This window comes from Anas acuta, chromosome 5 (assembly GCF_963932015.1).
Source record: "Anas acuta chromosome 5, bAnaAcu1.1, whole genome shotgun sequence".
NCBI lineage: Eukaryota > Metazoa > Chordata > Aves > Anseriformes > Anatidae > Anas > Anas acuta.
The window spans coordinates 6,552,522-6,574,084 of NC_088983.1; the positions used below are offsets into that span (position 1 = coordinate 6,552,522).

Sequence of the window (21,563 nt, forward strand, 5' to 3'; positions counted from 1 at the left end):
ATTCACAAGCTCTATGTGGAGAGATTGCCCAAATTGTCACTTAAGTTAACATGAATTTTTATAGTTTTTCCCTAGGAACACATATTACTTTAACAAAATAAAAAGACTTTCCCCTTATCAGGCATTATTCTTTACCATTTACAGTTTGCCTGACATACAGGAGTAATATTCCATGGTTTGCTACAACTTATAAGTTTATGACCCTTCTGTGGCAGATCAGACTAAACATAATTCATTCACAGCTACTTAGTGTTCTGGGAAATAACCCCCTGAACTTAAATAACTATAGTGTGACCTCTGTAAAATATTATTTATGGGTTAAGAACTATTATTATGTACATATCAAGTTGTGCCAAAGGTTATAAAACAAACACTAGTCAGCAAAGTGCACTGTTTACTGGCCCAGTCACTCGTGGCTTTCTTGCTGGTTATAGTCCTACAAATATATGTAAATGGAGAAAACTGTTACTTGGCTGCCCAGGTAATTAGAACAAAGTTGATGCTATGGACCACTAAGGATTCAATAACAAATAATTCTTTATCGTAAACAGAATGCCAAAATACAGCTCAACGATTCAGTTGAAATACATAGTGGTTTTTGTTAAAAAACATTGATTGCTACAAGGGTGCTGCCACTGTCAAAATCAGCGGGGAAATGACAGCCATTCATCTGCTATTCATTTTGTAAATCAGTCAATCGAATCCAGGGAGAAAGCTCCAGGCACGTATGTAAGGCTTCCAAAAGGGACTTTCAGGCTCTGTTTCTGATATCTAATGACCCACAGGGGTTTTGGGGAGCGTGTGATTGTGCATTCATTGTACCACTTGTTCGTGTATAATCCACCTATATCAGAACACATCTTGTGCACAAAGCTCCTAAAATGTTTTACAGGCAAAGCTGTATAGACACATACATCAGAAACAATCACATTAGTCAAAACCACATCATATAATTTTAAGTGAGAAATCTGCCCTAGTTTATTCCCCCGCACCCCCCCCCCCCCCCCCCAAAAAAAAAAAAAAAAGTTTGAATGAGAAATGAGCCACCAACACTATTTGGACAAGTTTTATAGTAGCCAAGTTTAATGTTGCAGGACTGATCCTTGGATCCCTTTCTCGGACAGGAAAGTTCCCCAGCAACATCAGTAGGGTTTCAGTAATTATCCCAGTGAGGACAGATGTACACAGGTTTTCCTGACTGTCCACTAGTGCTCAGCTCTAGTGATCTCATGATCTAATCTTTTCCATCCAACTCCGTCTTTAGACATCAGGGATAGTTTCTGGCATGCAAGGTAGATGCTAAGTGATTAGTGTGGGGAAGCAAATAATTTATCAGCCCTCTGAAGATTTATTTTTTCTGTTATTAAATCTTTTTTTTTTTTTTTCTCCCCTCTCCTTTTACTGCAAAAAATGCTGAGTGAATAAGAGGGCTTGTGCCAAAATAGCAAATAGCCCTGTGGTTAGGGCAGTCCCTGGAGGTGTTGAAGACCCAAGTTCAAGTCCTTTTGCAAATGTAGGATTTACACCTTGGTGTGCTGCATCCCATGAGAGCGTCCTGTCTGCTGACCTGTATCTAACACTGACCACAATCCCATCCTGTGCCGAGCCAACTTTCCCCCGGGAGCTGGGTGGAAACCAGCACTTTTCCCATCCGAGGGTTTTGATTCAATGGAATGCTTCAATCCATTTTTTGCTGAAAGACTCCTTGCTGCCCTACCAGTTAATGATTCTTCTATTGTATTTGCTGTGGGGGACCTCAGGCTGTTATGTGTCTTAACGTATCTTTCATAATTCCTTAATTTGATCAGTGATGTGCCTGGATCAATTCCAAATATTCACACAAACTGTTATTATCATTGGTTTGAGGCTGTTATTTTTTTTTTTAATTTTTTTTTTTTTTTAGGATAATCAAAGTTGCATATATGTTCCCTTAATGTATTTGATGTATTCTAACCTGGGAAAACACCATGCTGTCTGACTGACCCAGCATCATCCACCTTCTATATTCCACCTTCACTGATGTCTAAAGAGTGGTGAGCAGGAAAGGACCTGTTTGCTGATGGAATGAATGAGAGAAAAAAAAAAAAAAAAAGTGGGAGAAAAACTTTTCCTGTGGTTTCTAGAGTAAGTATGCAAATTTCTACCTGCTTTCTACTGGTTTGGTAGAGAGCAAAACAGATCTTAACAGCAACCTGGAGCAGACCAGAGGCAGAAGTTCCAGGATTGAGGAGGATTTTGCTCCTTGTAGCCAAGAGCTTTTCACTTTCCCTGGGAGTGAAATGGAGTTGCATGAATTCAGTAATTTTTAGTAACAAACAATGAAAACTGACCATTGGCACAGCCAGTTACATGAGCCAGTGCTCACCGAATCCTTCTGAGCTTCCATTAGAATATGGCAGATGCAGACTTCACTGCCAGTCACCGGGGATATAGGAGGTATTGGAACAAGCAGAGCTTGAAGTGCTGGGTTTAGTTTCCATTGACACGAAAATAAGTGGCATTTCCAAATATTTTGTTCGTTTTTCTAGGTCACAGTTTAGGCTAATGTTTGCTCATGCTAGTTCTTTCTTGTGACCTGCTTTAGTCTAGCTGAAACTGAGCTGCGGGGGACCTGGCATTCAGAAGAGCTGTACATCCATGTTTGTAACGGAGCTGGAAGAAACAAAACACAGTGAACCAGGACATGCTGTGCACACACAGCAATTGGGATAGCGTGAGCCAAGGAGGTGACTCTGGTAGGAGAACTGGGTGACCTGGGTCCTGCTCCCGGCTCTGTCCCATCTGCAGGGTGGTCTTGGGACACCTCTTTGTCCTGCTTTGCTCTGTTTTCCTTCCTTCTTTGTGCCTTGTCTATTTAGATTGCAAGTTATGAGGGACAAGCTGTATGCTCCTTATTAGGTGTTTGTCCACTTCTGAACGCAGAGCAGCCCTGTGCTCATTTGGTTCCCCTCAGGCACTGCTATAATAAATAATATTAGAGATCTGAACGTTTTTGCCCTTATCCTTCCAATAAAATTAAACATGTATTTTAAATGTGAGCTCCTGTGGGCCTCCTGTTTTTTTAATTTTATTTTTATTTTTTTTTTCCATTTACTCCCCAGGGTCATTTCCAGCTCTGGTTGCACGTGAGGCTCTAACAGTTACGTTTCAGGAGCCATAAGTTGAAAGCACAGCCGTACGCTGCACGGTGCGGTCCCAGCCTGCCCAGGGGGCTGCTCTACCTAAACAGAGTCAAATTAAAGCGCATCATAAAATTACAGCATGCTTTTCTGTAAAGTTTGATTTCTACTTTCCTGAGCCTGGCCTTCAGGTTTCATTAGGAGCAGCATTCAGCAGGGCTTCCTGCGTGGCACCAGTGTGGGGCGAGGGTACCCTCTAGTGGAACAGGCGCTGGCAGCACTGAAACACAGCAGCTGACAGGGGAGGGCAGGGATGCCCTGCCTTCCACGGGGCTTTTCTAGGGCTGGGGAGAAATTATGGAAAATGAAATGCTGGCTCTGGAGCCTGCCCTTCTGTGCTTGTCACCCTGTGCTAAGATGACAGGGTGCAGGTGGGTTTAGGGGTGATGTGTAAAGGGAGGTGTGTGTACCCTTAATCCTTCCAAAATCAGGGCTTTGCGGTTCTCAGACCTGGCAGTGATATTGCAGTGCAAACAGGGGCGTAATATTATTATTTCCTTTGTCTAGCATGGTGGTACCCTCAGGGCTCATCCTCCAGGCTTACAGGATCTCAAGGCTGAGCGTGACACTCGCGTGGTCAATTCTCTCCAGACTGGCTGGCCTTGCAGGAACCATTGAACTCCGAGGCTACGGCTGTGCCCAGAAGGGGCAGGGCTCCCAGAGATGAAGTCCCCCATCACAGGAGGCAGAGGAGTTCTTCAGTGTCTCGTTTTTTGTAGTGTTTCCCTCTTCAAAGGGGTGTCGTTCAGCACTGAGCTGAGCTCCCAGTGCCACGCCACTGAGATAAATTAGCGTGGCTGGTCCCTGTCCTGCTGGATGGCATTCAGGTCTCAGCACTCTGCCATCCACTTTGACTCTCTTCTCACCCCAACATTACTCTTCTGGAAGGGGTGACTGTAAATTAGAGCACGGGTATCATGGCTGGTGTCAGAAGGATTACAAAAAAAGCTCAGAATATCTAATGACAGCAAAACGTATGCTAAAGGATGTGCACATTGCTGCAAATGCCTAAGCTTCCTTCCCTTACAAAGGATTAGATTTCTTTTGCCCTGGCTTAGGGCTGCCAGTGCCTCACTATCTGTTGCTTGGCTTGAAAAGAAAAGGGGTAGCTCCATCTAGAGGCGTTGGATAATAGAAGAAAACCTGGTTTTCTTAGCTCTGCTCTTACAGTTCCTGGCAGATGCAGCGCTGTGTGCATGGGGGTGTTTTCTCTTGTGCAGCGTGGGTATGCCTGGTCTCTAAATGTTTTACAGGTTCTAAGGTTTTGGATCAAGGCCTTGAAGGTTTAGAGCAATCCTGAGATACTGTTTTTTCCTCCCTTGCTTATTTCAGTGAGCTGCAGCTCAGCGAGAGCATCTGTGTGTGTGTACAGTTTGCAGCATCTGTGCAGTTTGGGGCTTCTCAGCAGAGCTGGGATGCACAGGGATGTCCTCACCATTGTTTCCCAATTGTCTCTCTCTATTTCTTCACAGACATCTCAGAATTCCTCAGTGCCATTTGTGAGACAACTGTGCTTGAACCTGCAGCGGTGTTTGTTGTCTGAGCCTATACTCTGATTCGAAAGGGGAAGAGTATCACTGTGGTACCCACCATGAAGTGGGGATGGGGACCTGCAGGTAACTTTAATGTGTACATGTAGGTGTGCACCAACAGTGGCGTTATTTTAAGTAATTAGGAATCTAACGGTTGGTATCAGGGGCACTGGGGTTAGCATTTTGGTATCACAGAGTTATGATTTCCTGAGCTTTTAAAGATCTCAGTATAAGTGCACACACAGCATGTGTTCTTGCTATCAGCAATGAGGAAAGCGGAAACAGAGAAACACATCTGATGCACAGCACATCCTAGAAGTGCAGGCCTGCCACAGCACTGCATTTGTATGCTGAGGCATGTTCTGGGGTTTGCTTCTGAACCAAGAGGAGAGCTCTTTGTAAGGGACTGAAGAAAGAAACCTATATTCCTTGTGTCAAGCTTAAAGGCTAATAATGCCCAGAAGTACCTCCTACGCGTTTCTTCTTCTTCTTGTCACCTAGTCTGGGTAATTGTTCCCTTCTCTGTTTGAACATTCCTCTTTATCACTATATTCTTGATAATAGACTCACCTCAGTATACTTTTAACTCTATTCATTCTAACTCTTTCCTGCTTGCTTTTCAACTTCAATCTGCTCTAAAGATATGAAAGACGATAGCTCTTGTGGTTACTCGAAAATGTACAGATAAATAGAGATTATTGGCAAACTCTTGCATTTCAGTGAACAGAGTTCAGCACTTGAGATGATAAAAAGAATGTGCAGTTCTCAGCAGATGAGATTTTTTTTTCATTTTTTTTGGTGAGAAAAGGGAATTTAATGAGAGACATGGCAGGAAACTGAAAGATCAGGCTAAGTCCTGTCCAAAAGGAGAACCTTGAGGGCTTGTTGATCCTTTGCTAATATTACAAGAGCCAACTCAGTTAGGTATTATTAGCTAACAGAGTGAGTCTGCAACATGTAGTCATAATAGTCCCATTACTTTAATGCATTTATTTTTCTTTCTTCTTTAACCTACTCACTGTTAAACAATATCTACTATTGTTTTAGCACAGGTCATAGTTCAGTCTTTTGAAGACTTCAAAAAAAAATAAAAATGCAAAGTTAAACTACTCAGGAAAAGGACAACGTCCTACTGCTTAAGGAATAATATTCATATTAAACACTTCTGGGGAACATTTGGAGTGTTTAATTCTCAAACAGATCTCCAGGAACCACTGCAGTGGTTTTGTGCATCAAGCTCACCATCACTTGCTGTTTCACCTCTTTCAGACTCTCCCATGAGAACCAGGCAGGCAGGCACAATTCACGCTGATTTCTCACAGAGATTATTTCTCACTCAATGCAGGCAGACGGGGTGTCGCTTTGTCTCCTGGGGGCCAGAGCACGGCAGCCCTCAGAGCTGTCTGCCAAACTTCTCCGAGTCTCCTCAGCAACGCAAAGCCCGGCTCTCCAGAGCCAGCAGAGTTCCTCTCCCAGAGTCGTCGTGTTGGCACCTGCACAAGGTCTCGTGCAACTGGGACTCTGCTGGTGATTCAGAGGCGTGCAAGCTGAATGCACCTTACCCTACTTTGCCCTCTGCTCTTCAGGAGCAAGCTCCAGTGAGATGGCAGAGCTCTGTAACTTTGCAGCTATGGCATTCTTCATAGCTACCTCCTGGTAGCCTTAGGAACAGTTAGTGAGCGTGTGCCCAGGCCTTCGTGCCTATGAATCCTTTCAGTATGTCTTTAATGAGAGTGGAACTTAGAACTTCTCGGGACTGTAATACAAGCCTTCTGTGATACCTGTCAATACCACAAAAATACATTTGCCCAGGTATAAAAGTGGTTTGACTGGGTTCAACAGTTCTACCTCGCATCTTTGGTAGTGGAGATAGAGCAGCAGCCCAGGGTACAGAACCGAGGTTCTGTTTGTCCTACACTGGCATCCCGTGATGCCCTGGCTGGTCTTCTCCTGCACCCTTTTCATTTACTTCACGACTGACACCTGACCAACACAACCCTCAGGACTTACTCCTTTCCTGTTTTATTCATTAACCTCAGCCAAAGGACTGTAGGAGATGTCCCTCTGCTGTGATGCTGGTTGGTCAGGGACAGCACAAGGATGCTAGGTGGCTCAAGGGAGGACCATCCCCAGGTCAAGACTATCAGCCCATGTCCAAAATACATGCACTTGCTGGATGAAGTCTTGATGGCCCTGACTCTTAGACTGTGGCCATTTCTCAGTAGGTGGATCCCTGCAGCAGAGACAGAGGAAGGATAGAAAAAGTTCTGGAAAGGGAAAATGGACAGGAATGAAACCAGAGGAGGTTTTCTGGTCAGATGAAGTAGAACAAAGGTACTTTCCCAAAAGTCCAGACTTGATATGTTCATTAGCATTATTCATCTTGCCTTCAGCTTGTTCCTTGGGGTTTTCTTGTTTTTGTCTGAGTAGCTCAGGAGCCCAGGAAATGGGCTGTCACCGTGAGGACTCCATTTGGCTGTGGCAAGCAGCTGCCTCCAGAAGCTATTTTTCCTCCAGGGTATCTTGGCAGCTTTTACTTCAGAGATCTGCATCTGTGCCTGATCAGGTGTGTGCTGCAGAGACAAGATTTAAAGACAGATTTAAAAGCTCAGTTCTGGGCCTCACTAAAACCTTGCTTCTCTGGTTGGGAACACAGTGGTTAGGCTTTCTTGATCTGAAATAAAGCTACGTACTGTTGCAGCAAGAGGACCTGGCCTGACACTCCCCTCTGAATCCTAACATAATTTCCTAGCTCAATTTATTTTCAAATGAGCTGAATGTGGATCTCTTGCCACATGCAGTTAGGGCTCAGCAGCTTGGCTTGGGTGGTAGCTTGTGACCTGAGTAGTATGGAAAGAATAAACAAAGCCATCTCACAAATGGACGAACCAGCCTGTCGCTGCTGGCTGGCTGGGTCCACTAAGAAACAATAATGTAATTTTTGTTTGCTGTTACAGGATCTCTTCCTCTGCTGACACCCAGATCCTTGGAGAAAGAAAAATGATCCAGTGGAAGCAAATGGAAGGAATAACATGCTTCGTGAAATGCACAGTGACTGGTTTGAAAGACCCATTCTTGCAAGGGGAGCTGGATGCAGATGGACGTGAAACAGGAGAGGGAGGTTGGTGAAGCTGCATGATATCTCATGCAAGACTGGGGAGCAAGGAGCTCATACTCTGTAGCAAGGATCTGGATCACAGATCTGCCACCTGCTTTCTTTCTTTTTGCATGTAAAGCAAATACTGAGTTGTCTGCTCTGTGTTTGAACAGTCCTGCTGTCCATGGAAAATCCTGGGATTTAATGTTCTGAGCCGTAGCAGGAACTAGAAGAGGCAGAGATGCTCTTTTTAGTCGCCCCTCTTGGTCACTACAAGGTAGGGAGGATGCACACATGCCCAAGGATCTGAGGCCATTCCTAGCAAGTCTCCACTGAGTCAGCTTCTGAATGGTGTAATGTGTTCATCTTCGGGCTTCTTGAACACCTTCCCATTTCTTGTCTGACTGGTTCTGTTGCACAATATGTTAGCACGTGCTAGCTTGGGAAAGAGGGTAGGAAGGAAGTTGTTATCAGAAGCTGATAGGAGGGAAGTTGTATCCAAAGTTTCTCATTTATAGGCAGGAGCAGATAAGCTGACTTGTATCTTTCAGTCCCCAGCACTTCAACATTACACTTCCCCATGCCCACACCAGTGAGACTCAGGCATTGGCACATAGAAGAGACTTTAACCTCTGTCCCAGGAGTGACAGAAAACCTTTCAAATTGCCTGTGCTGGTCATACAAACTAGCAGCATCCTGTGCCTGCTCTTAGCAAAATCTCTCACCTTTCTTCCTCATGATGCTGTATAGGACCCTTTGGCTGCCACAGCATCTGAATGGGTTTGCAGGTAGCAGTGGGCTATTGTAAATTGGCCAAATTTTTGTGCCATTGTGGCCCTCTGATCACTCTGTGTGTAATCAAACCATGGTAAGACCCTATTTGATCAGCCAAATAAGAGGATTGGTGGGGCGTCTCCAGTGCAGCATGCTCAGACACTGCCTTGTGAACATCATTTGAAGGAGTGCAGCCTTTCTTCTTCGGGCAGTTAAGCACCTGGCGGTGTCACCACTGTGCTGGATACCTTTCTGATCCACCAAAGCCTTTAGTAAATGGTTCTATTCTAGGTATAGCCTTGTGCCTTTGTAGGAGGAGAGAACTTATGGTTATGCGCAGCCCAATAGCTCAGAAATTGAGTTATTTCAGCCTCATTACACACACTTACCCCACAGAGGGTAAGGCACAGTCACTTCACGTATCTCCACCTCAGAAGCTCTGATAGTTGTCTTGCAGTACCAGTCTGCCCTAACACTGGCTGCTGGGAGTCCAGAAGATCCTGTTTCCAAAGAGGACTAACAACACAGCTGTGGGTGTCTCCTCCCTCATTTGTGTATCGCGGCAATGCAGGGTGAAGAGAGCTGCTCAGACTGCTTGATGAAAGCCACCTTCATGACAAGCCTTTGTTGGTCCCTGGCTGGTATTGTTTTTCTATTGCTGTGAACTAAATCAGGGCGAAGAAAGCAGAGCAAGGAAGGTGTGTGTCAGGGGTCTTTAGCATTCAGAATATGGGAGGTCCTCCCAAGCTTAATGACACCGAGTGATATTCCTCATGTACAAGTGTTTGCTCTAAGCTAATTTGTCAACCAGACGAGACCTCTAAAATTACCTGGTTTAAATGTCTGTGCAAGGCAGAAAGAGATCACCATTACTTGATGCATCAGTCCAAACAAGAAGTAACATACACATTTAATCTTGCATGTTGGATTTCGGTGAATTAGGAAGGGAGGGAGAGAAAGACATTGAGAGAGACAGAGAAAGAGAACCATGACTAAGGCAGGAGATTTTACAGCCTCCTAGATACACATTATTTCACCTTTTACTTAAATCCCATCGTTTTATATATGGATGGAAGCTGCTGCCCAACAAAAAGCTGCAGAAAAATCAGAAAAATGGGCCTCTGCAGATGCCTGGTACCTTGGAGCTCTCTGGTTTAAAGGAGAGGTTTATGGGGCTGGGGGGCTGGCAAGTGAACTGGCTGGCTACATGGATGACTTTGAACCCATTCCTGAGCGTGTCAGTTATGTTTGGGAATAAGCAAGTGGCTAAATTATAAATAATAGGGCAAGACTGCTGGGAAAGAAATACACCCCAGTAAACCAAAACAATCAATTTGTTCTCCAGTGTTTCCTGTACAAGTAATAAAATCTAATAACTGAGTTGCTGTTAACTGTTAATGACCACTGCATTTGTTAATTGAGCCAGACAAATGAGATCAGTTTAATACAACAAACAGGCCATTAGTTGTATTAATGGTTGGCTTGTAGGAGTTAGTGCTCTTATAAACTATATTCTGCAGTTTATAACACCAGCACTTTATAAAATGACTTGGTGTTTTCCAAAGTAAATAAATAAATAATAAAATAACAAGGATCATGTGAGCTCCGCTTTAGCTGTGGAAAATAAATATGTATCCTAAATACGAAAAGCTGATATTTGGCTAAATGTCTCTCTCTACTTTGCCCTAAAACTATAAACCAGGAGTGACAGCAGACGTACAACCCAGGGCTGATTCTTATATAGCAGCTTTGCTTGTAATTTCAGTAGGTTTTGGACTGATCCTGTAATTATTATCATTAGAGGGGAATTAGATTATTTTTTTCCAGACCACAAATGATTCCACACATGGGATATTCAGTTTTTAGCAGCTGTCATTATTTAGACATTTAACAAGCACTGTTATAGAAAGAACTATAAAAGGGAAGTTGTATAAATAGGCTAAAATTAATAGAGGAACCAAATAGAGTTAGTTCCTGCTTTACTAACCTCCACAGCTCTTTTATTTTTTATGCTTTTAAAATGTATTTAACTGCAGTTCCATCTACAAGAGATGTCAATAACATTTTTGCAATGGTGGTTGTGAAAGCCAAGGTTTTTCCATCACTTTACTGACTCACTTCTGAATGTGCCCAGTGTTTGGTAGAAATTTCAAGTGGAGCAGTTCAAGCATTTGCTCTTAACTTGCCAAATGGGGACGATACTAAATTATTAGAGAATTATAGGTTATTGGTGAAGGGAATAGTATACGCTTTAGAAGGAAAAAGGAAGTGGAGGCTTTTACACGATGTATGAATGGGCTCTGATTTGTGCATGGCTGTAGTGTGAAATGAGGCCAGGCTTAAATCATAAATTTAAATCATAGACTGTCTGCAAAACTAAGTGGCAAATTTTCCAGATAGGCTACCAAAAATATAAGAGGGATCTGGCATAAACTTATCCTTAAGGTTACTGTGACCTGAAGGAAGAATGCAAGAGTAATCTCAGGGAGTTGGTCCCTTCTTTGGCCATTTCCTCATCTGCAGGAATGGTGACTAAGCCAGTCTCAAGAAGTGTCATTCTTGAGCTTTCTCACTTAGATATGGAAATTACAATCCAGAGGAACAGAACAGGCATACTCATTCTCTCCTAGATTCATCATCCTTAGCCACACTGTTCCAAAAAGTGGCCAGTGGCCGAGGCTGCAGAGTAACAATGCTTAAGCATAAAGGAATAAGAAATAAGAGAAACGCAGAGTGTTCCTTGCTCTGTTGAATCCTCCCAGCTGGCAATTTGTGGTTAAAGGATTTCCTGAGTATGTCTGCTGGTCAGTAGCCACCACTAAGTCTATCCTCTGTAAATGTATAGCCCCTTTATGAGGCTGTTTATATTTCTGGCATCTGTTTTTGGCAATGGATTCTATATTGTAGCTACACACAGTGTGAAAAGGTGTTTGCTTCTGTATATTTTAAACTTGCTACCTCATAATTTCAGCAAGTGCCCCTTAGGTCTTATGTGGGAAAAAATGAAAAATCCTTCCCCATTCATCCAGCTCATATGGCGTGTGATTGTACAGATCTCTGCCACATTTTCCCCTTCGGTCATTCTTTCCCATGCTGAGAAATCTTAAGCTAGTCAGTCTCTCTCCCTCCACAGCCCCGTTTCATACCTTTGATCACATTTATCATCTTTTTTTTCTGTGCCTTTTCTAATTCTGGTTTGTGCTTTGTGAGGTGGTGGGAGAAGCAGAGTTGCACACAGTATAAGGGATGGGTGTACCATATATATTGTGCCTCATTACGGCTTTGCTCTCAGTTCTGTTCCTAATAATTACTACTAGTCCGTTTGCCTTTTTGACAATTAGTGAGCACTAAGCTGATTTTCCAGGGGTCTGTCCACCACTGCTCTAAAATCTTCTCCTAGAGCGGTAGGTTAGTAGGAGTGCCTATTCTCTGTTTATCCTGCAATTCACCTGTAATTCCGATTGTATTGCCTTGTGCTTTGTTTTGTCTTTGTAGCCATTGCATGCTATCGGCTGTTCTGCTGCTCAGGAACAGCACCAGGAGATCCGTGCCCTCTTCACAGTCCATTTCTTGAACAACTGTGTGTCATCGGCCGACTGCTCAGGAAACCATGCAGCTGGGCAGGAAGCACCAGGAAGAGCTCAGCCTCCCTGAACTCTTTGAGGGCACAAAATGAATCAACTTGCCCGCGTCTGGAGCCAGTTCTCCGAGCTCCTGCTGTGGAGGAGAAGAGAAGCCGTGCTCCTGGAGACACCCCGGCTCCTGCCTGGCACTGAGAGCTGTGCAAGGAGGTTCAATGCAGCAGCCATCACCAGATGGTGCTGCTGCATGCAGCCTCGCAAGGTCACCCTGTGCAGGGATGTTTTGTTTCTTGGAAGAAAACACTGAACTGGGGATGTTTCTCCACTGCTTGGGTGTCTGGAGAGTAGGCAGGGTATGTTCTGACGTTATGTCACTAGCCGGGTCTCTTTGAGAATGGGTCATTTGGGTTTTGGCTGGGAATTGAGAATAGGGGTGGGTTCAGATGCTGTTCGAGATGATCTGTTCCAGACTGGCTCAAGTGGATAAACAAAATTAATTATGTTCACATCAGATGAGTGCACAGGATCAATTTTTTCCTCCAATGGAAAACTGGCTGGCAACGTGTACTGCCGCTAATCAGAAACACATATTACTATAGTTCACCTGCATTTTCTGTAAGCTTTACAATACTGTTGCTGTTTTTTTTTTTAATGCACAGGTTCAGGAATCGGTATCACATGAGAATCCAGTATGCCACTGTGTAGAAAAAGGAATGCCCCCTTTCCTACTTCTTTTATATGTGAAAATCCAGCGCAGCAAAGAACTTCAGCTTCTGTGATTAAGCAGAGGAAACAGCATCGCCTGAACCTTTAACTACCAGATTTTGTTCTCTCCCTGTTTGTGTCAGTAAATACGTGATTACTTCTAACAAGTTGCTTGGAAAGGCTTTCATCTCTGCTTCCTCAGAAAAAGGTCAGGGGAAATGGCTAAGCCGAAAATTGTTCTTCTTAAATCAGCATTCTTGATTGCTATTGCACTGAGCTCTCTGAAGGCCTCTGGGCAGAGTAAAATCTATGTTTGATGATTTGAAGTTTACAGAGTAGGTGCTCCAGACTTTATAAGGCCTTCAGCCTCGTCCTGTGGACATTCATGGTTGGTGCTTCAAAGTTCACTGTCTTCAGGTCTCGTCTGCAGTCATCACAGAGTCATGATGAAGTACTGTAAGAACACTTACAACACTTTGACCATCCTGGTCAGTACAGGATCTGCCCAGACTCCAAGGGACAGCTCATGGCTAGGAAGGACAGAGATGATGAAAGTGCGAAATGACAAATGATGATGCACTTCAGAAAGTAATGATATATATATATATATATATATATATATACTTATGGTGTCATGAAAGGAGAGCAGTTGTGAAACAAGAAACTAAAGAGATAGCAGATGCACAACTGATGAAAAGAAACTAATTTTTTCTGACCAACTCACTGCTGTGGAATAGAAAAATCCATGAAGGCACGAAGATTTAAAAAAGGACTGGATCTTTAGGGAGAAGAAAACTATCCAGAATGATGATAGCTCATGCTGAAGTGTATTTCAGGAGTATCAGACCAACAATTTCCCTGAATCCTGAAGTATTGTTATGGGGACAGGATACTCTGTGCTTGCTTAGCCCTACCTTCTGTTAAAAGACCTGGAGCTGGACTTTGCTACAGACATGATCCTGGAGCCTGTGGTGGCTGCATATCCTGCAGCTTGGCCATTTCTGAAATTAGACCTGTGTTCTTTTGCAGGATGACCTGTCCTGACAAAGCTCAAAAATTCTTAACCACTTCTTATCTCCAGCTAATAGTTATAGATCAAGGGACTTAAAAGCCTTGCAGGCTGCTTGTCAAAAGTCTGATTTTAAGGGTCTGCAAGATTTTCTGGTAGAACTGTTGCTTCCCTGTCAGGAATTATCCCATTACTGAACCTGTTCCACCTGCTCTCTCCCGAGGAGGGAACAGGAGCCCTGCTCGGTCTGAGGCTGGCAGGACTCTTGGCTTGGTGCTCCTGCACTCAGCTCCTGTGAAATGTGCAGCATCTGGAAGGAAAAAAGGGCGAGGAAACAAGGTGGGAAAGCAGAGGCAGCCTGCCACTTAGAACGTGGAGGATAAAGGGCCGAGGGCAGAGGAATAGGCTGAAAATGTGAAAGAAAGGAAAAAAATATGAAAGGAACACACAAAAAGAAGAGAGCGGGGAGATGTGAGAGGGACAGGAAGGAGTGAAAATAAAAGACAAGGCAGAGGAGGAAGGAGGACACCTCCACACCTGAACAGGACTGTGTTACGCACGGCAGCTACAAGGAAGGAGCTGGGTCGGGGCAGGGAGGGCTCCTTGGGCTAGGGCCAGGCGGGAGGAGCCGCAGCAACGTGGAGCAAGGCCAGCAGCTCCTTCCATCACATCCCAACCTGGGGCACCGCGGGGCTGCCCCGTGGCCCTTTAGCGTCCGAGATGCTTGACCCTAGCGAGGGCCCAGCTGCCAGCAGGGCTGGGTGGCTGCGTGTCCGCGTCCCCTGAGGGACCTTTGGGTGACCACGGCCTCTGCTGCGGCGGTGGATGAAGCACCACGGGGATGGCAGGATTTCGCTGCCCCTTTACCCGCTTCACACCACGTCTCCTGCGAAGTTTGGAGCGTCATTACCAGCACTTGGCTGCTGGTTTTACTGAGCGCAGGCAGCAACCCGCAGCAACCCCTGCGTGCCAGCCGCCTGAATCACGCTCAGCTAACCCCAGCGGACAGCAAAACTTCGCAGCCAGGAGTCTGGAGGCTCCCTGCAGCCGCCTCCCTCGTTAAAACCTGAGGCAGAAGCAGGGATCCTCCAGCCCTCCCTGCCTCCCTCGCCTTCTCCTTTCTCCCCCTCAGCCCCCGACCCCAGGGCCCGTCCCGCCCGCGCCGCCGCTCCCAGCCCGTGCCCGGGCCCGCCCTCCCGGGGCTGGCGGCTCCTCCCCGCCCGGCTCCGTCCCACGATCCAGGTGTCCCCGGAGCCGAGCCGAGCCGTGCCGAGCCGTTTTCCCTTCCCTTTTCCCTCCCTCTCCTCGCTCCGAGAAGCCCCGGGCCGGGCGGGGAAGCTCGGGCGAGGAGCGGGGGCGGCGGTTCCGGGGCCCCGGCATGGCCCCGGGGAGGCTGCGCCGCCGCCGCCCGGCCCCCTGAGGAGGAGCGGCGGGGGCTGGCTGCGGGCACGGCTCGGCTGGGCTCGGCACGGGGGTCCCCTTCTCCTCCCGGGGGTCCCCTTCTCTTCCCGGCCATGTCCGGAGCCATGAAGTTCAACGGGTACCTGAAGGTGCGCATCGGGGAGGCGGTGGGCTTGCAGCCCACCCGCTGGTCCCTCCGCCACTCGCTGTTCCGCAAGGGCTACCAGCTGCTGGACCCCTACGTGACCGTCAGCGTGGACCAGGTGCGAGTCGGGCAGACCAGCACCAAGCAGAAGACCAACAAGCCCACCTACAACGAGGAGTTCTCGGCCACCGTCACCGACGGCCACCAGCTCGAGCTCTCCGTCTTCCACGACACCCCCATCGGCTACGATGACTTCGTGGCCAACTGCACCTTGCACTTCCAAGACCTCCTGCGCTCGGCGGGCCCCAGCGACAGCTTCGAGGGCTGGGTGAGTTGGTGAGAGGCCGGAGCTGGGCTCCTCCGAATGAATGAAGGCGCTCCAGGGGTGCTTGCAGAGCTCAGGCTTGCCCTTGCTTGCCTGTGCTGCAGATTAACGCAGCGCGGGGTTGCCTTGTCTCGGGGGTACCCTTGTGGAGGGGTGTCCGTGTCCCTGTGCATTAGGTTTGTGGCCAGACCGATGGGGGTTTGTGGCTGGTGTTGTTTCAGGTGATGTGTTTTGGGACCCCGAAAGCAAAGTCCCAGCTGTCACACCTGTAAGGCTGAGACTTGGTGGCTGAGGGGTGTGAGGTCTCTCCTTGCTGTAGCCTGGCAGAGAGGAGGTTTGTGAGACGTACCCAGCGAAATGCACCTGCAGACTCGCAGGGTTTTGTGCCTTCCCGCTTTTGCTTTGCACGCAGGGACCTACTTGGAAACGTGCATACCCAGGGAGGGACGCGTTTCTCCTGAGAGCTACACATCCTCGCACGATTGATGTGTGCATGCAGATTTCTTGGTCTTTCGAGCAGAATGGCAGGACTAGCCTCACATATATTATGTACACCCCTGTGCTGGTTGAGCATGGTTTCACTTAGAGTTAATTCTAGGTTATTTCCAAGTCACTGACATCCGGCCCAGAGAACCTCTTTTATGTCTTAGCCCTTAGTGAAAGGAGTAGCACAGGCTGTAAAGCTGTGCCTTTGCTTCCAGTGCTGTAGCTCAGGAGGAAGTGGATGTATCGATCCAAACTAGTTTGCTTGTAAGTATTAAGTTAAAAAATAAATACATTCTTCCCGGCAGAGAAGGCGCAGAACACGGAATTTCCAAGGCTCACGCAGGTATTAACTTAGAGACCAGGAAGTTCAGTACCTGTGGTCAGGTAACCACCACAATAAAATCAGACGTGGAGGAAAGAGAGCTGACAGCGTAGAGAGCCGATAGGTATCTAGATGGTATCGCTGGAGAGAACGCCGGTGCTTTCTGTTCACAGCCAGTGCCGGTGACTGGGGTGTGATGCTCCATCTCCAGGGTGACTACGGGGAAATACCAGCTGCAGGAGCACTGAACAGACCTATATTGGGGCTTTTTTTTTCCTCCTTCAGCAGTCTTAGGTGCCAAGTTCATCAGGGTGAGCTCCGTGGGTGCATACCCAGCTTGCCAGGCTCATTGTGCTGCCGGGGAGAAGCTGCTCCTGTGACTGGTGCTAAAACAGTTTTAAATATGGAACAGACCTGTGTGGGACAGGGCAAGGGAGTGTGCTCAGCGCATAGGGTCACAGATTTGAGGGTATTTTTGCTTGTTTGATTTGTTGGGAGTGATTCCTATTTGATGTTGAGAGTGACCTTAGCTTCGTAGAAGGCTGGAGTCCTGGTTGTGCAGGGGATGGCCTGCTTGTGGGGTTTGGACTGCCCTACTGTGGGGTTTTGGCCTTATTTACATTACCAAAATATCTATAATAATATTACCTCCCGTGGGTACGCATACATGTCCAGGGGCCCACTGTTTCTTTCCTTTCACACATCCCACGGATGCTGATTTTTAAGACGGATGCAGTATGGGGCCTGCCGAGGTGTTTGAGATGCTGGGTGGTGAGGGAGGAGTTTCTCCTCCCTGCTGGACAGGCACATGTTCTGTGAGCTGCTGGATCCGGGAGCTGAGGGCTGCAATGGGATGGGAAGGCAGCGAGTTTGATAACTCGACTGATGTAAGCTGATGTCTTATAGGGCACCTAGACAGAGATGGAGGGTTGCTTCTGTCCCTTCACTTAGTGTCCCAAAACAACAACCGGGGTGGATTTAGTGGGGAGGGTGAGCAAGTGTTTGTCTTCTGTCCCTTTCTCCTGCCTTCCCTTTTGACTTGCTCCATTAGCATCTCGCATAGCGTGCAGGCAGAGTCGCGTGGTGACATGGGAACAAGATCTTGCCCTGATAATTTAATATTTCTTGATAAATCCAGCAAGGCTGTGACTGGGTTTTGTGCAGGCTGAAAGATAGGAAGTGCTGCTGTGTACTAACACAAGGTCCACGAAGTACTGGCATGATAAAAGACACCGCAAGGGTTTTATAGATGATTTGCAACATCTCCGCTCTGAAATCCCTTATGCTGCCCTTTTTCCAACCCCAAAAACAAAAGCACATAGGCTAATGCAGGCAGGGAAAGAAAGGAATGAAGTGAGGGGAAAATCAGTGAATCCTCAGAGTTTATACATAAAATCCTCAGGGGCTGTACATAAAAAATCACTGCAATAGCAGTCAGATTTTTTTTTTCCCTAAAGTTATGTAGTCCTTTAATACAAAATGATTGAGAAATAGTCATAAAGAATATCCTCGGGGATAGAGCACCCACGATGTTCAGGCATCCTGAGAGAGAACTGAAGGGAGAGCAGAGCTGGGAAGAAGTTTGAGTGTCTGGTAAAGGAGATCTGGGGCGGGGAGAAGAAAGGATGGCTTTTTGTTTTGGTTTGAAATAGAATGTTTATGTTTGCTTCTCAGAGAAGATGCAAGGACAACGATATGTTGTAAACTCCAAATGCACCTGGTGTGATGCAGCCAAATAGTCTGGGGCAGCCCCGGCTCCCTGAGTGCTCCTCCAGAGAGGGAGGAGCGCAGGAAAACAGCCTTGAGATTACCTGGAACACTCCCTTAGTGCCCGAAAGGTTTGGTGTGAGCTCTCAGGCTCTTGCTGTTCTGTTGATAAACCTGGGTCTTCCCTTGCAGGGGGGGAAAAGTGCTTAGGTACAGTTCTCGCAAGGTCTGGTGACAAATGTTGTAGGAAGTGTCGGTGAGAAGCGAGCAGGAGCATTCGGTGTGTAAGCACTGGTGCTTCCCAGGTGACTTGCAGGTACATCGCTGCAATTATCGCCCCAAACATTTATGCAGATGAGTAAGTGCACGGACATGAATCGTCTCATCAGTGATGCTTGTGTACCTGAGTCATCCCGCTGGGTACTGGACAGGGTATCGTGCTCACAGTTTGCTTTAAAATCCATGTTCAGGAGACTCTTTAAAAACTACCTTTCTCTTCTAACCCTTTTGTTTGTTTCCTGAAATCTTTCTGGTAGACAAATTGTCACAGCCTGAATATTTTTTAATTTTCATATTAGTTGTAAAACACATTTGACAAACTTTACACAAATCAAATCTTTTAAAAGCTTATTAACTTCAGCATCCTGCCCTCTGTTTCCCATTTTTTAGATTTACTTGTCAAGCAGCGGAGTAGCAGTAGTTTTTATTAATCCTGTCAAATAAATGCCAGCCTGCCTTCAGCATGCTTTGATGTAGCTGAAACCGGCGGCGAGCTCGCTGGTACCATGCTCTTTCTGGTAGGCATTTTCCTGGGGATGAGTGGGTGTGAAATTGTGCAAACCTGAATGGTAGCATTTTACACAGGTGCACATGACCCTGCCAGGTGCAGAGCAGCGCAGAATTAAGCCGGTTGTTACCTGAAAGCTATGAAGTTGTGATTTACAACAGGTGTTGAATAGTTTCTTCTAAAGCATGTCTTTAATTTTGCCCTAGCATACACTAACATCTCTTTTTTATTCTGTCTGCGCAGCTCTACAAGGTGGTTTCTCCTTTTCAGCTGTCTCTGGGTGCAGCATAGGAGGCAATCGTACGTCAGTGAGACACCAGAAATAATTTGGAGTACTGAGCTGCAGCTGAAGTGGAGAAGTTTACAATATGTAGAGCTATTCCTACAAGGCGTACGTAGTGGCAGAACTCATTTTTAAGCTCGGGGAGGTAGTATTTACAGGAGATACTGAGCTGCTTCGTTACCAGGGAATGAGTTAATTATGAGTGTAAAAATTGGTAGCGCATGGGTAGAGAGGTGTCATTCCTAGCACTTGAACAAGGAGTTAAAATTAAACCTTCTGTGACTCAATCTTGAAATAGCAAATTATCACAGTATACTGAAGGAAATTAGATAACAGATGGACTATTAGATTAATGAGCCAATTGCAACTTCCTGATGAGTTTGTTGCCATGTGCTCATGTGAGAACTGCTAGGTTTGTTTGCAGGAAGAGATTAAAACAAATAATTCCTGTGCATTGCTTAACCTGAACTCTTTTGTCTGTACCCTGTTCTATGATTTTTCCTTTCTTTAAGCAAAAAAAGAATTTTTTTTTTACCCTTGCTTGTATGCGATTGTCTAATTTATTGAACATTAAATTGAAAAGTTAAAGGAGAACGCAGCTTCTTCCCCCGAGCATGGTGACCTTGTCAGAGAGCCAAGGCGTGGTGGGCCAAGGCTCACAGGTGGACAAAACTTGCATCAGGAAGCCAAAAATATTGTGTAGCTGTTGACAGAGCATTTTGTGATGTGTATGGTCACTGTGAGTTTTCGGAGGAGATTTGAAGAGAGTGATGTGACTGCTGGGCAAACATCAAGTGAGGCTGTCTGAGCTCAAGAAGAGGATGCTGTCCAGTAAATGGTTTCCCCATCCACAGGTCAGTAGCAGGCTGAAATGAAGAACAGTGGTATTCTGGGTGTGTGATTTCCCATCTCTACGCATGGGACAACCATGTAGATGGTGTGTAGATCTCTCACCAATATGAAAGTCGGGCTGCTCATTAATTGCAAACTAGGCTTGAGTAAATTAAGGTCCATCCCTATTTCTTGTTAAGTTTTCAGTTGTTTCTGTAATTATTATTACTGATATGCAGTCACATTGTTGAATGGGAATAGTGGGGAAACACACTTGCTGCAAGAACCTAAGATAGTTCTTGAAAGCTTCCACAGTTTTGTCTCCTCTCTTCAGCTTGGCACGTAGCTGGGCTTTGTACCCACAAACAAACCCCTCCAAACACCAGGTCAGTGCATCAAGGCTACTTGAGCGCGCCTTGCAGCCTAAAAAAAAAAGTTGCAAAAATTCGTCCTTCTTTATTTTTTGCAATATGTCAAGTATTTATGTGATCCTGGATTGTGTTGCTAGTAATGGTTCTACTGATTAAGGTAGATGAGAAAGAATAAAGCTGGCTGCATGGTGAAGAGCTGCGTGCTTACTGCCCTGTTTCAGCATTACAGGTTGAGCCAAGCCCGTTCTCTACGTCTCTCATCCATGAGCTCCTCCCCAAGACAAAGTCTGACTGGCAACTGTGAGCATCCTTGGAAAACTCAGGCATTTTGCTTGAGAGGTGTTTTGTTTCTTTTCTCTTGAGGATATCCGAGGCTTGAAAGGTTTGGCCAAACCACAAGAAAACCCAATTTCCAGTGATCAGAGCCACTGGGATGCCGGTAGGGGTGGTGCTTGAGCCCTGGCTTTGAGACGGATGCAGCAGGCTGGGAAGCTGTCTCTCTTTTACTCAGCCAGGTGCCTGGTCCTGCCACGGCTGGGGTTAGGAAGGATGCCGGGAGCTGGCAGCATGTGCGGAGAGGATGCACCCAGCATCACCACCTCACCTTCCCCGGCTGTGAGGACCTGCAACACCAAGAGCTCACCCCAGTCCCACCCAAGGGTCCCCAGTGCCTTGGCTCTGTGCTGAGTGTGTGCTGGGCTGAGGTTTGCAGCAGGAGCCCAGCCTGCTCTATGCAATACGCTGTCGGCAGAGCTCAAAGCGAAACTTCAGCCCGTGCTGGCTTCGCCTGCCCACGCGTGTGCTGGTGCGGGGCCGTGGGCTGACACTCAGCACCTGGTGGCACTTGGTGGCACTTCCAGGCGTGGTGAGGAGCGGGTGGCTCCCTTTCCTGCAGTCACCCAAGGCTTTCTGGGTCTGTCTGTTTGAACCCTTGCAAATTTGGAGGCTTGTGATAGGATGCAGGGTCTCCTTCAGCAACATCAGGGTCAGAAAAAGCTCCTGGGGGTGTTTGCAGACCGGAGCCCCGG

General features: G+C 46.5%; 1 protein-coding gene and 1 long non-coding RNA gene across 2 annotated transcripts in view; both read left to right on the plus strand.

The window, feature by feature from the left end:
• Positions 1-1,802: 1,802 nt before the first annotated feature.
• LOC137856782 (uncharacterized) lies at positions 1,803-14,062 on the plus strand. The gene is made up of 5 exons (XR_011096787.1): positions 1,803-2,124; positions 2,585-2,735; positions 4,652-4,795; positions 7,669-7,832; positions 12,078-14,062. It is a non-coding gene; the product is annotated as an uncharacterized lncRNA (long non-coding RNA).
• Positions 14,063-14,335: 273 nt separating this feature from the next.
• Positions 14,336-21,563, plus strand: part of PRKCH (protein kinase C eta) — a 113,352-nt gene continuing 106,124 nt past the window's right edge. The window contains exon 1 of the mRNA XM_068682487.1: positions 14,336-15,751. Coding sequence (XP_068538588.1) covers positions 15,392-15,751 — 360 coding nt within the window. The 5' untranslated portion in view covers positions 14,336-15,391. The remainder of the gene's footprint in view (positions 15,752-21,563) is intronic.